Below are 14,993 nucleotides of genomic sequence, written 5' to 3'. Positions count from 1 at the left end.
TCACGCCTGTAATCCCAGCACTTTGGGAGGCCCAAGCGGGTGGATCACCTGAGCTGGGAGTTTGAGACGAGTCTGACCAACATGGAGAAACCCTGTCTTTACCAAAAATACAAAATTAGCTGGGTGTGGTGGTGCATGCCTGTAATCCCAGCTACTCAGGTCACTGAGGTGGGAGAATCCCTTGAACCTGGGAGGCGGAGGTTGCAGTAAGCCGAGATCGCGCCATTGCACTCCAGCCTGGGTGACAAGAGTGAAACTCTGTCTCAAAAAAAAAAAAAAAACAGAATACCTGCCTCCTGATGTGTTTAAATGTAGTGAGAGGAAGATTCTTTAGTTCCACTGGACAGGCTGAGGATGACTTCAGAACAAGTAGATAAAAGACCAAAAAAATGACAAAAAAAAGGAAAATACAGTAAGATTACAGGGGACAGCCATTTTCTAATTTATACATTACTGTAAATTTGGTTTCTTTTGAAAGAAAAAACAAAAATGTAAAATATCTAAAGAATTCAGATAAATTCAATAATGAATTAAAGGAAAAAGATTAGATTCTAGTATAAAATTCTCCAGAATTCTTACATTCAAGTAATAATTTTTAATTTTAGAACTTTCAGGGGTATTTTCCCTTGGGATTTTTCTTTTAGTGCACTGCTTTGCCATTTCTTTAAGGCATATCACACACCATGTCCTGATCCAAAAAGGAAAAATTATAGGCATTCAGATTAAGTACACAAAGACAGATTGAATAAAGAAACATCAATTATAAACTGTATGAAATGGCAAACATATAATCATGGTATAAGAGATGGAGGTCAGATTACATAGGAATAGAAATTTATTTTACAATATCAGTATTGAGTATTTCTTATAATGCAAAATCTTTGAGGTTAAACAGCAATTTTTTTTTTTGAGGCAGAGTCTCACTGTCACCCAGGCTGGAGTGCAGTGGCACAATCGCAGCTCACCGCAACCTCCGCCTCTTGGGTTCAAGTGATTCTTGTGTCTCAGCCTCCTGAGTAGCTGGGGTTACAGGCATGTGCCACAACGCCTGGCTAAGTTTTGTAATATTAGTAGAGACGAGGTTGGGCCATGTTGACCAGGCTGGTCTCGAATTCCTGACCTCAGGTGATCCGCCTGCCTCAGCCTTCCAAAGTGCTGGAATTATGGGTGTGAACCACAGCATCTGGCCAAAGAGCAATTTAAAAAACTAACCAAAAATCTATTCATGATTTTAAAAATTTCTATTTCATACAAATGAAACAATCTTGGGCTAATAATAATATACCTGTTTTTCAAGTTTAGTTTGAGTATCTTCCAGCTCTCCATTTCTAATTGTCTCTTGTTGTAACATTTGCTGTTGTTGCTGAAGAGTATGCTGTAGAATAACGTTTTGCTCAGAAGTCTCTTGAAGACTGTGATTTTTTATTTTTAGCTCTTTCTGTAAACAATATACCTGGCAAATATATATATATCTCAATACAATGCAATGTTTCAAATAAAAGGCAATAAAACATCAAAGCTGTCCTCCTTATTAGATAACCATCCACCTGTCATGTGGGACAATTGTATTCATGTCTATAGTTTGTCACTGGAAGGGCAGTCTTCATTTTTCTGATGGGGAGATGTATTGGAAGGACCTGCTTATAGGATTGCTCTTGGTTGGTGTCTGGAAATGTGGTTTTAAAAATGTTCCTAAGTGATGAGGTTGTTTTGCCTGGCTGGGGCACTGAAACACGCCTTCCTTTAGAATTCTGGAATTTTTTATACTTGTAGGCTGGTCATCATTCCCATGTGACAACCCCCCAATAAAAACCCTGAACTCTGAGTCATAAATAGGCTTCCCTAGGCAGAAAGAGATGTTGCCACATTTCACTGCTATAAAAAGGAGCATATTCTGTTTGACCTCTCCAAGAAGGAGTGAACAGCATAGTCAGCCATGGTTTTATCTGCATTTCACCTGATTCCTTCACCTTTACTAATAATAAACTATAGCCATAAAAGCTCTATATAATGTTTGGTGCTATTTATTGTTACTGTTGCTATTATTGCTGTTGTTTATATAATAATATCCCAGCAAAACACTGCTGAATATTTATGCTACAAAAAAACACATAAAGGAATGACAATAACAACTAAGAAATTTGACTAATTACTCTAAATATTTAGGACTTGAATGTGATGGTCTCCAAAACTGCTTTAAGAAACTTTTATCCAAGAGCATCTATTAAGAAGAAAAATAAATGCCCTTTGTCCTAGTAATAAAAATTCTAAAAATATGCCAGCAGAAATTATTTTTAAAATACTATCAACAATGAAACATAATTTAAAATATATTTTATAATATTCTTCATCTTCTACCAAAGTGAATGGAAGAATAAGTGATGATTGTCAATGCGATTAAAAATGACACAACCATTTCAAATAATTAAAAAGACAGCTAACACATAAAAATTTATAAAGTTAAAAAATCACATTTCATTAATATAATTTTGAAAAATATATATGCAAATAGAAAAATGAAAACTGAAGTATTAGAGAATGGGCTGTAGGTAAATGTTCTTTAAGTTTTCTTGTTGTTGCTTATGTAATGAATTTTTTAAATGAAGGAAAATAAAACCATTCCTTTAAAGCAAAGAATCTTTCCAGTAAATATCATCCCAAAAGAAATTTTAAACTCCTTATAGTAAATTGTGGAAGAGAATCATGACTTGTTTCTTTTTTCTAACTATCCAGCAGGTGAACATTAAGGCCTTCAGGGCCGAATATTCTTTGCTCATTATGAGAAGCTCCTAGATTTCAGATTTCTTCATTATATGATGATGTTGTAAACCGGAAGTAACCCTGGATATCCTAGGCAACTAACTGATCTCTAATCCTGTTATTATAATCCCTTTTCATGCAAATCTGTTTTGTTTAATTCTGTCTGCATGAAAATAATTTAGTGTAAATATGTGTCAGTATCATCTGTTTTGTCTTCTCTCTTAGCTCCTGACAAAACCTGCAGATCACACTTCTGCACTGGTTTATTTTACACAGAACTGACTTGCCTGCAAGACAGGCTTAAATACTGTTTTTTTCTTTATTGGAACATCCTGTCTCACACTTACCTATTCAGAGAAAAAAATGGACAAAATATTAAAATAAGACAAAACAAGAAAAAAAATAAGATCTAACCAAAACACAAAGCCTTACCACATAATAACAACAAAATTTTATTTCAGTAATCCAGTCACTGACATTTCAATTACATATATTGAAATATCTAATATTATTTATCACAAATATTTACAAAATATAACCTATATCTATCAAACTTATACCGACATTTCATTGTACCGACCTTTAACTTGGCTTTAGTTTTTTTTTTGTTTTTTTTTTTGAGATGTAGTCTTGCTTTGCTGCCCAGGCTAGAGTGCAGTGATGCGATCTCGGCTCACCGCCAGCTCCGCCTCTCGGGTTCACACCGTTCTCCTGCCTCAGCCTCCCGAGTAGCTGGGCCTACAGGAGCCCGCCACCACGCCCAGCTAATTTTTTTTTTCTATTTTTAGTAGAGATGGGGTTTACTGTGTTAGATCTCCTGACCTCGTGATCTGCCCGCCTCGGCCTCCCAAAGTGCTGGGATTACAGGCGTGAGCCACCGAGCCCAGTCAGTTGGCTTTAGTTTAAAAGTAAATACAGAACGAATTGTTTTTACGTTGTATTTTCTACTAATGTGTTATTCCCAGAGTACTTAATATTTTATAATTGAAGTAAATAAGAAAGTAGAATTTAAATGATAAAATCTACCTTACACTTAATTTTATCTAGTATTATTACTATGTACCCAAAGCAGAAACAGTCTCATAATTGTTGCTTAAAAATAAAATATAATGCAGAAACATATGATGCCTGCTTCTCAAAATTTAAGTCCATCTATTTAAATGAAGATATTTATCAATGAAATGACTGATTTTATTGAATAAAATTTTTCTGCAGAAAACATTTAGGCTTATTCGCATCTATTTTGCGTTTACTTTCTTTTATTATGTTGACAATGTAATTTTGCATGAACACATAACTTTATTATTTTAAAAGCATTGTTAAAAACATTTTAATATGAAGTGAAATATCTTCCAAAACTTCAGAACCCCAAAGTATTTTCATCATAATCATATTTATTTCAACATCCAGAAAAGAATACGTGGCTAAGGCAAAAGCGCAGAGGAATATACATTAGCTTTTTGCAATGGGTAATCAACATGTAGTTTTTACAAGTGGCTAAATTTCTACCAATGTGCCCTAGGGCCACTTAATTATTCAGTGAGTTATATCATTGGGGCATATTCCCTGATTTAAAAGAACATCTTTATAATATCACCTATTATTAACAGAATAGATGCACTATTACTCAAATCAAGTTTTCTAAAATGCAGTTATATGTGATGAAAACTTCACAACTCTGCTATTACAAGGTGTTAATTATATTAACCAACATTAGAAAGAATTTTCTCTGTAAGACATAATTTGCTGTAAAGGTAAATAAGTCAACAGTCAGTACTTGGATTCTTCTCCATGTTTTTTATCAATACACATGAGCACGTGACAGATGAACTTTTAAGTTAGCAAGCCAATGCATGTGCAGTTGAGCTAACGATTGAGCGGTAATAAATGAGCTTGCAAATCTTTCTAATTTACTTACTCCCTAGTCTGTTCAAATATACCTGATTACTGCTTCTGGTTTCTAATTCAGTTTGAGCCTAGGTATGTATTTCCAGTTGTTCTAAAAATCGTTCTAAATGAGCCAGGTGTGGTGGCACATGCCTGTAATCCCAGCTGCTGAGAAGGCTGAGGCAGGAGAACTGCTTGAACCTGGGAGGCAGAGGTTGCAATGAACCGAGATTGCACCACTGCACTCCAGCCTAGGCGACAAAGCAAGACCCTGTCTCAAAAAAAGAAAAAAAAAATTGTTCTATTTATTTCGTGTGTAAATATCTATTATCCAACCTAGTCTCTGATGTTGTTTCTATGAATGCAAAGTCTAAAGCTCAACGCTGCCTACCTCCAGGTAGATTCCATCTCTGCCAAGTCTATTTATTCTGAAGCGGAGTGCTGCCTATTACAAATGCTGCCTACCTCCAGGTAGATTCCATCTCTGCCAAGTCTATTTATTCTGAAGCGGAGTGTGGGCATAAGCAGTAGAATAAATGCCAAAATAATGTATTTTGTATACTACTTTAAAGAAGATCATAGTAAAAAAAAGGACATTCTTATTTTTAAAAATCCAAGTACATACAGTTTAGATGATTTAGTTTCTACATATTGGAGTAGAAAAATATATGCCTGTCAAAGATGCTATAAAAACCTTCATAAAGGAAGGTAGAGGGAAGAAGACATGACCATATAAAATCTGAAGTTGTTTTTTTTTTTTTTAAACTTCTAAGGCTATATAATTACTTGATGCACCTAAGTCTGGAGTGCTGGTCAATTACATTCTTTACTCTTAGATCTACCCATGCCTTTCCCCTGCTCTGCTCTGTATATTGCAGGAAACCGCATTTCTTGGCCTCCTTTGCCCTCTAGATTACAAATAGGTTTAGCCAATGGGAATGGCCAGTAGCTGCAGTGCTCCTCCTCTATTGCCCCAGTTCCTATTGGACAGACCCTTTTTCTTTGGCCCCAGCTCCAGACAGGCAGCCCTGCTTCTAGACTATGATCACACTATCTTTTCCTGGTGTTCCTCTAACCTTAACAATGGTAGTGGGTCCCTGCTTATAATCTCTGAGTCTCTGTGGTATACTATTTGGCTTCTCTACCCTTTCATCACCTGTGTGTCTAATTCTCTGTATAAATTTGCTCTATTTAAAAGATATAAAGGCTTCTGTTTTTCTCATGGGACCTTTCTGATATATTCAAGTCAATCTTGATTAATAAGTAAATACAAATATATATATATTTATATACATATATATACACATATATATTTTTTGAGATAGGGTCTCGCTGTGCTGCCAGGCTGGAGTACAGTGGCGTGATCACGGCTCACTGCAGTCTTGACCTCCTAGACTCAAGTGATCCTCCCATCTCAGTTTCCTGAGTAGCTGGGACCACGGGTATGCACCACCACACTTGGCTAATGTTTTCCATTTTTTTTGTAGAGATGGGGTTTTGCCCCATGTTGCCCAGGCTGGTCTTGAACTCCTGGCCTCCCAAAATGCTGAGCTTATAGGCGTAAGCAACAATGAGTGGCCAAAAGTCAACCTTGATTAAAATTCACTGGGAACCATTTCTAAAAATAAATTTTAAAATTTTTATTATTATTATTATTTTTTTGGAGACGGAGTCTCGCTCTGTTGCCGGGCTGGAGTGCAGTGGTGCGATCTCAGCTCACTGCAAGCTCCACCTCCTGGGTTCACACCATTCTCCTGCCTCAGACTCCCCAAGTAGCTGGGACTACAAGCGTGTGCCACCATGCCCGGCTAATTGTTTGTATTTTCAGTAGAGACAGGGTTTCACCGTGTTAGCCAGGACGGTCTCGATCTCCTGACCTTGTGATCCGCCCACCTCGGCCTCCCAAAGTGCTGGGATTACAGGCGTGAGCCACCACGCCTGGCCCCTAAAAATAAATTTTAAGCTTAAAATACATAATATTATAAATTCTAACAAATAAATTCATTACGATTATCCATTTGAGCAAATGTTTAGTGAGTGCCTAACCAAAGTAAAGTGCTACAAATTGAACATACAGAGATGAGTAAGATGTTCAAGAAAAGTTTCCAAGGCTGGGTGTGATGGCTCACACCTGTAAACCCAGCACTTTGGGAGGCCGAGGTGGGCGGATTGCCTGAGCTCAGAAGTTCATGACCAACCAGCCTCGGCAACACGGTGAAACCCCATCTCTACAAAAAAGAAAAAAAAATACAAAACAATAGCTGGGCATGGCAGCATGCGCCTATAGCCCCAGCTACTCAGGAGACTGAGGCAAGAGAATTGCTTGAACCCAGGAGGCAGAGGTTGCAGTGAGCCGAGCCTGGGTGACAGAGAGAGACTCCATCTCAAAAAAAAAAAAAAAAGGTTTCCAATCCAGTATCTGAGAAACTTATCTCAAAAAAGTTGAAATTCTAAAGTTAATTCTCAGTCCTACAGACTACAAGAACAAAAACAAAATGAAAAATTCTTGAAGAATTTTAAACCTCTAAATCTAAAACAATGTTCAATGTGTCATGTAATTTTATATTAGAATGACTGTAATATTAATAATTTATTCTTCTGATTCTCTAAAAATAAATAAAAGAATTAGAATTTTAAGGTATATTTTATTTTGCATTGAAATAATGTTTGTTCCTTAAAGAAAATTGGAATTTACATTTTATTGGAAATACTTTTTTATATCAGATACATATTCTTTTGGCCAGGCATGGTGGCTTACACCTGTAATCCCAACGCTTTGGGAGGCTGAGGTGGGTGGATTACTTGAGGCCAGGAGTTCGAGGCCAGGAGTTCAACGCCAGCCTGGCCAACACAGTGAAATTCTGTCTCTACTAAAAATACAAAAATTAGCCAGGCGTGGTAGTGCATACCTGTAATCCTAGCTACACAGGAGGCTAAGGCACAAGAATTGCTTGAACCCAGGAGGCAGAGGTTCAAGTGAGCCAAGATTGTGACACTGTACTCCAGCCTGGGCGACACAGGGAGACGCCGTCTCGAAAGAAAGAAAGAAATATATATATATATATATATATTTTTTTTTGTCCTACATCTCATGCATCTTAAAAAAAAAAAATCACTTGAAATATACGCTATATATAAAGTAAATGTTAATTTACCTCTTCAGATTTCTTCTTTAACTGTTTTTCAAACTTTTCCTTATTTCCTTCCAATTGATTCAAATGCAAGACAAGTTCTTCCTTACAAATTTCCAATGCTGAATCTAGTTGCCTAACCTAAGCAGGAAAAAAGGAAAAACACCGATATACTCAATATTTTACAGATTTATCTCCTAACGTTACCTCAGTGCTTCAAATAGTGAATATACAGTCCTACTTAGGATATAAAATGCCATTAAAGAAGACATTTATTGAGTAAACTAATTCTTCAGTGCAAATGAGGAAACCAAAGAGAAAACCAAGGGATGGAATCCTGAAGAATAAATAAGAGTTGGACAAGTTTAGAAGGGCATTCCAGGAAAAGGGAGTATGCTCAGAAGCAAGGCCCTGTGAAAGGGAGTGGTGAGAAGTCGGCAAGAGCCTAGGGTAATAAGATTAATTTGTAGGAAATGGTTATTTGGGAGCCACAATTGACAAGATAAACTGGGGCCAACTGTCAAGAACCTGTAGGCCAAACACCCTAAAACCTTTTCTTTAAAAGGTAAGTGGTATTTAAACCTACTTCTTAAGCCTCCTTGAATAAGAAAAATAGGAAAATGAGTACAAACTAGCGTACTGTTAACAATGTTCAAGTGAGATGTTTTTTTTTTTTTGAGACAAAGTCTTGCTCTGTAGCCGAGGCTGGAGTGAAGTGGTGCAATCTTGGCTCAATGCAACCTCTACCTCCCAGGCTCAAGCAATTCTCCTGCCTCAGCCTCCTGAGTAGCTGGGATTACAGGTATGCACCACCACGCCTTGCTGATTTTTGTATTTTTAGTAGAGAGCAGGTTTTGCCATGTTGGCCAGACTGGTCTAAAACTCCTGACCTCAGGTGATCCACCCGCCTTGGCCTCCCAAAGTGCTGGGATTACAGGTGTGAGCCACCTTGCCTGGCCTTAATGAGAATATTTTGAAATGCTGAAGTTACTAAGAAATTATAATTTGTCAGCTAGGAAAAAAGAAGTGAAACCTTCTTTGCTTTGAAACAGTGAAAATATTTTCAGAAAGGCAGCAATTTAACTTGGTCCAAGTGTTCATATAGTTGCCACTGCTATACTACCTTAATACCAAACAGCAACTCAAATTCGGTACTTTTAGTGCAAGGCCCACGTATTGCATACGTGCTCCACATCCTAGCTATTAATAAGATTCTTGCCTTACTCCTTGTTTTCTTTATTGTAAATTTGAGCTTCTCAATGGTATTCTTCCTCTTAATGCTAATAATGTTATAGCAAGCAGTCTTGAAAAAGTGAAAGAAATCTTAAGATTTCTTAGCAGATGAAAAAATGAGAGAAAACATTCCCTCTTGCATTCTATTCTACATCATGAAATTATCTTTGCCACTCTTATTTCTAAAAAGGGAATCTTATAAGATACAGTTTTTGAACACCACCCTTATAGTCTGTGTATGAAACCATTAACAGCTAAAAAATTTGTAATTCTGAATGACTATCTTTGTTAATAAACTGCTGCCTTAGTAATAATTTTTAACTAACATTTGTTTTATGAAACTTATAAATACACATTTTCTTTTTTATGAAAGAGAATGGGCATTGGGACTTGTATCATCTTTCACACAGAGAAAAAATAACTAAAATCTATGATTCTGTCAGAATATCACTACCTTATAGTTAACAGTGTAATAACTCATTCGGGCAAGATTCATCACTAGATATGAAAGCCATTGATTGTAAGGTTATTGAGGAACAGGACATTCACACAGTCCCCAAGACCCTCAAAGACTCCAAAGTTTGTTTGCTAATTATCAATGAAAATATATGCCCTTAAAATAATGAGATCTGACAGTCATCACCTTAAATAAGGTATATAATCCTGAGAGTGTCTCCTTAAATTTTGTGTCATCATACTTGATTCACTTTAGTCCCAGGTCTGGGGCATGGCTAGATACCCTTCAAATGTAACAAGCTTCCAGGTGATGCTGATGCTGCTAGTTCACAGACCATGCTTTGAGTAGCAAGGCTATAAAGGACAATTTTAAGTAATTGGGGAAATCTTAGTATGCACAGTGTTGAATGATATTACTGAATTAATGTTGACTTTCTCCGTAGCATAGTGGTGGTGTGGTCACACAAGAGAAATTCTTTGTTCATAGGAGATGCATGTTAAATATTAAAGGGGTAAAGTATTATGACATCCGTAACCTTCTCTCAGGTGGTTTGGCAAAAGGGAGGTGGGTTGGTAGGGACACACACAAGCATGCATGCATGTGCATGTGTAGAGAGAGATAAAGTGAGTGTACCTAGAGTTTAATAGAGTTTAACAGAGAGTGAATCTAGGTGAGGAGTACACTATTGTTTCAATTTTTTTGTGGGCCTGAAATTTTAAAAAATAAATTAGAAATCAATTATAGCTAATAAACAATTAATAAAAACCCAAAACATCCACTACTCTATTGAATTTATTTGAACAGAGTTTGAAAGCCTGAATCTCATACAGATAAACATCTTGCATTGTATACAAACCACTTACAAATGTGTGTGTATGTTTGTATAAATAAATGAAATCAAAACAAAAACAAACACCACTCTGCTGAACCAACGAAGCTCCTCAGGTGCACAGTCTGGAGACAACCAGATAGGGCTCTAGGCTATGCATCTTCAAGAAAAGAAGGTAAGCTCTTCTTGTAAGACTTTCTTTGTGGGGGTTTTGGGGAATCCAAAGTAGAAAATAAAAGGAAAACAAAACAAAAGAAATAAAATCTGTAAATCTAATAAGCACCTTTTCAATTTTCTATTTAACAGCAGGTAACAACTGGTTTAATTTACTGATTTCTTGTTACTAGTTCAGAATTTTATCATCAACCTGTTAGCTTAAGTGATACAACTTGAAACTGATTCTTATAACTCTCCTATAGATAAAAAAAATTCATGTTTCTTTTGCAGAGAACAAGCTGAAGCATGTTGAGAGACATGAACAAAAGTCATGAAAGGAAGGTAGTAATGACGTCATCAGGAGGACAGAAGTAGACTTCAGGCTTCTATTTTGCTGCTATAGATAACTTACGTGTAGAATCAGTCAATATAGCTTAAATCATAGGAATTTGACTTCTATATTTCTTCCTCATTTTGATTTTTCCCTAAACAGCAAACCTACTAAAGATGTTAAACGAATAAAATCCAACATCATTATTTGTTCTTTTGCTGATTTCTTTTCCATCTCATCTGGCTATTAACATATGGAAATACCTTACCAGATGACTGCCTAGTTATGTTTGGTAGTTTAATGAAAAGCAGGAGTTAAGTGGCTATATGAGTTTTATCTAATAAAAGTATTTCATGCCTACAATCTCTGTACAGTAATCGGTTTTTAATATTAATGAAATTTGGGGCTATTCTAACACAGGGAAATGAACTGACTGCATTAAATGTTAAGAGTTTTGGTGAATACTACAGGAATAGTTATGAATATGTCTATATGGGCATACACAGTCACAAAATGAATTCAAAACAGAATAGTAGGCAAAAAATAACATCGTATCTTTAAAACAAATCTTTTATATTCAAGCTACATATGACAGAATAAAGGTCATAGCATATATGGACCTATGTTTAACACCAAAAATGCAAAAGAGAAAATATTAAATACATAGCAATTAGTTACAAAACTTTGGGCAACTCAGTATGTGCTAAGCACCTTATACACCCTGTTACATTTAATTCTCACACTAATGCTCTTCTAGGGTTTTGTCATTCCTATTTGTGGATGAAGAAATTAAAATTCAAAGAGTTAAATAACCTGGCTAAGGTTACAGTGAGTCGGTAAGCACCTGAAGCCACACTGAAACCCAATTTAACAGCAAAGCCCATGTTTTTAACCATGAAGATATACTAGCCAGAAAGCCATATTTTAGCTAGAAATTCTGGCTTTATCTCAATTAATCTTACAAGCCAACAAGTAAAATAAAGCAAAATTGAATCACTTTTAGTTTTCTCTTCCTACACTTCCTCTGGTAATTTTTTTTTGGAAGGGGGTAATGCTAATAAGTAGCAATTATAGCTAAAATTTAAAACAATTTTTAGAGTTATAAAAATTGTTTTAAGACAAAAAGAGGCTAGATAACCTACGAACTAGATGATTAACTATCAAGTAATCAAGATCAGAATTCGCACTAAAGAAAATACATTTAAAGAAACTAAGTTCATTGAGTCAGGTCAGATCTTCAGCTCTGAATTGCCTTTTATCTATACAATGTTTACAATCTATAGAGAAATGTAAAAAAGCCCCAAGAATGTCTCCAAAAAGAAAAAAATAATCAGCCAGGCACGTTAGAGCACACTCGTCCTAGCTACTCAGGAGGCAGGTGTGGGAGGATGACTTGAGTTCAGGAGTTCAAGGCTGCACTGAGTTATCATCATGCCACTGCACTCCAGCCTAGGCAAATGACAGAGATTCTGCTAAAAAAAAAAAAAAAGGAAAGAAAGAAAAATAAATTAAAGTATTAGCATACTAGCCTTGATTGTTTCTTCAGATACTTGGTTCTGTAATGCTTTTAAAGCTTCATCTTTCTTCATATTTTCCTTTTCCATTTCCTAAAAACAGTAAGAAAAGTATGCAAATAAACATTTTAGCAGTAGTAACAGCCTGTTAACTGATTTGATTAGATTTAAAGGCAAGTTATAGACATAAAATATTAGTCAACTTCTAAATAGCACTTTTATAAGGATGATTTTACCCCTTTGCTTTCCGTCAAGAGTCTATCTAGTGATTCAAGATGATGCTGTTTGCATATTATATCTTGTTGCAACATGGACATAGTCTTTTCTTGTTCTTTAAATTGTTGATCCTTTTTCTCTAGTTGAGCTTCAAGCTACACACGAAAACAGAATTTTCACATTAAATATTGTAAAATTTAGAAACATTTTAAATATTAAATACATGTGAAACTATAATAGAAATTACATAGATTTTTGTATTTTGCCAAATTGTCTTGAGCTTCAAAAGCTCAACATTGCTGATTGTTCAAGAAATGCAAATTGAAACCACAATGAGACACCATCTCATGCCAGTCAGAATGGCAATTATTAAAAAGTCAAAAAACAAATAGATGCTGGAGAGGTTGCAGAGAAAAGGAACACTTTTACACTGCTGATGGGAGTGTAAATTAGTTCTACCATTGTGGAAGGCGGTGTGGCATTTCCTCAAAGACCTAGAGGCAGAAATACAATTTGACCCAGCAATCCCATTACTGGGTATATACCCACAGGAATGTAAATCATTCTATTATAAAGATACATGCATATGTATGTTCATTGCAGCACTATTCACAATAGAAAAGACATGGAATCAACCTAAATGCCCACCAGTGATAGACTGGATAAAGAAAATGTGGTACATGCATACTATGGAATACTATGCAGCCATAAAAAGGAACAAGATCATTCCTTTACAGGGACACGGATGCAGTTGGAAGCCATTATCCTCAGCAAACTAACACAGGAACAGAAAGCCAAATACTGCATGTTCTCACTTATAAGTGGGAGCTGAATGATGAGAACACACGAACACATGGGTAGGAACAACACATAGTGAGGCCTATAGGGGAGTGGGATGGGAGAGAGGGAGCACCAGGAAGAATAGCTAATGGATGTTGGGCTCAATACCTAAGTGACGGGATGATCTGTGCAGCAAACCACCAGGGCACATGTTTACCTGTGTAACAAACCTGCACCTCCTGTACGTGTACCCCTGAACTTAAAGGCTGAAGAAAAAAAAGCAAAATGTAGAAACTAAGAATATAGGCCCCTTTATATCTCCCCCTTTACACTGTAGTTGTCACATGTATTATATCAACATACCTGATCAGTAAATGTTATAATTTCTTCTTTCAACTGCCATAGATATTACAAAAATCCTGTATTTACCAAATATTTACTGTTTTTGTTGTTCTTCCTTTATTCCTGAGGTCCCAAGTTTCTCTCAGGTATTTTTTTTCTGTGAGGAACTTTCTTTAGCATTTATTTTAGAACAAGTCTGCTGGTGACACATTCTCTATGCTGCCCTTATCTAAGAATGTCTTTATTTTACCTTCATTCCCAGAGAATATTTTTGCTGGATATAAAATAAATTGACAGTTTTTTCTCTTTCAGCATTTAAAAAATGTTGTTCTGTCTTCTTACATCCATAGTTTTTGATGAGAAATCTGCAGTAATTTTAACATTTGTTCCCTTACATGCAGTGTCATTTATCTCTGGGTGTTTTCAAAGCTTTTTGTTTTAGCTTTTGGCAAGAATTTTGATGTGTCTAAAAGTAGTTTTCTTTGACACTATCCTCTTTGATTTTCTTAAATTTGTAAATTTATTTCCTTCATCAAATTTGTGAAGTTTTCAGACACTATTCCTTCAAATATTTTCCTGCACTAATCTCATTCTCTCCTTTGACTCTGAAGACAAGAATATCAGATCTTCTGATAGGTGCTTCCCCATATATCCCTGAGGCTTTGTTCAATTTTTTTTATAAATCTTTTCTCGGAAAAAAAATTTTTTCTCTGTTGCTCAGACTGCATAATATCTATTAATCTACATTCAAGTTCACTGTCTTTTTCCTCTTGTCTGCTCCATTCTTCTGTTAAGCTCATCTAAATTACAGCAGCCCCGTGGTATTCGTGGTTTCACTTTCCACAATTCAGTTACCTGCAGTCAAACCTGATCTGAAAATACTAAATGGAAAATTCCACAAACAAACAATTGATACATTTTGAATTGCAGTTGTGAGTAGTGTGATGAAATCTCATGATGTCCCACTATGTCCAGCTCTGGACAATAATGATCCATTTTCCATGCTGTATAAGCTACCTGCTCATTAGTCACTTAGTAGCCATCTTGGTTATCAGATCAACTGCCATGGTATCATAATGCCATGATATTATGGCATAATGTTCAAGGAACTCTTATTTTACTTAATAATGGCCCCAAAGCAAAAGAGTAGTGATGCTATCTGGATGCAGATCCAATTTGGATATGTCAAAGAGAAGACTTAGCATGCTTCCTTTAAGTGAAAAAGTGAAGGTTCTTAATAAGGAGAGAAAAAAAATTGCATGCTGAGGTTGCTAAGATCTACAATAAAGAACAAATCTATCCATGAAATCGTGAAGAAAGAAAAATAAATTCATGTGAGTAGGGCAGTTGTACCTCA

The 14,993-nt window shown here is 35.9% G+C and overlaps 1 protein-coding gene across 1 annotated transcript in view; it reads right to left on the bottom strand.

The window, feature by feature from the left end:
- Nucleotides 1-14,993, bottom strand: part of CCDC18 (coiled-coil domain containing 18) — a 114,166-nt gene that overhangs the window by 58,825 nt on the left and 40,348 nt on the right. Inside the window, exons 15-18 of the mRNA XM_011939996.1 lie at nt 12,535-12,669; nt 12,314-12,391; nt 7,803-7,919; nt 1,286-1,453 (exon numbers count right to left, since the gene is read on the bottom strand). Of these exons, the coding sequence (XP_011795386.1) occupies nt 1,286-1,453; nt 7,803-7,919; nt 12,314-12,391; nt 12,535-12,669 (498 nt within the window). The remainder of the gene's footprint in view (nt 1-1,285; nt 1,454-7,802; nt 7,920-12,313; nt 12,392-12,534; nt 12,670-14,993) is intronic.

The sequence above is a fragment of the Colobus angolensis genome, unplaced genomic scaffold (genome assembly GCF_000951035.1).
Source record: "Colobus angolensis palliatus isolate OR3802 unplaced genomic scaffold, Cang.pa_1.0 Scaffold186, whole genome shotgun sequence".
In the NCBI taxonomy this organism is placed as follows: domain Eukaryota; kingdom Metazoa; phylum Chordata; class Mammalia; order Primates; family Cercopithecidae; genus Colobus; species Colobus angolensis.
Note: the sequence above shows the minus strand (reverse complement) of the source record. Positions and strands in the feature narration are given on the sequence as shown.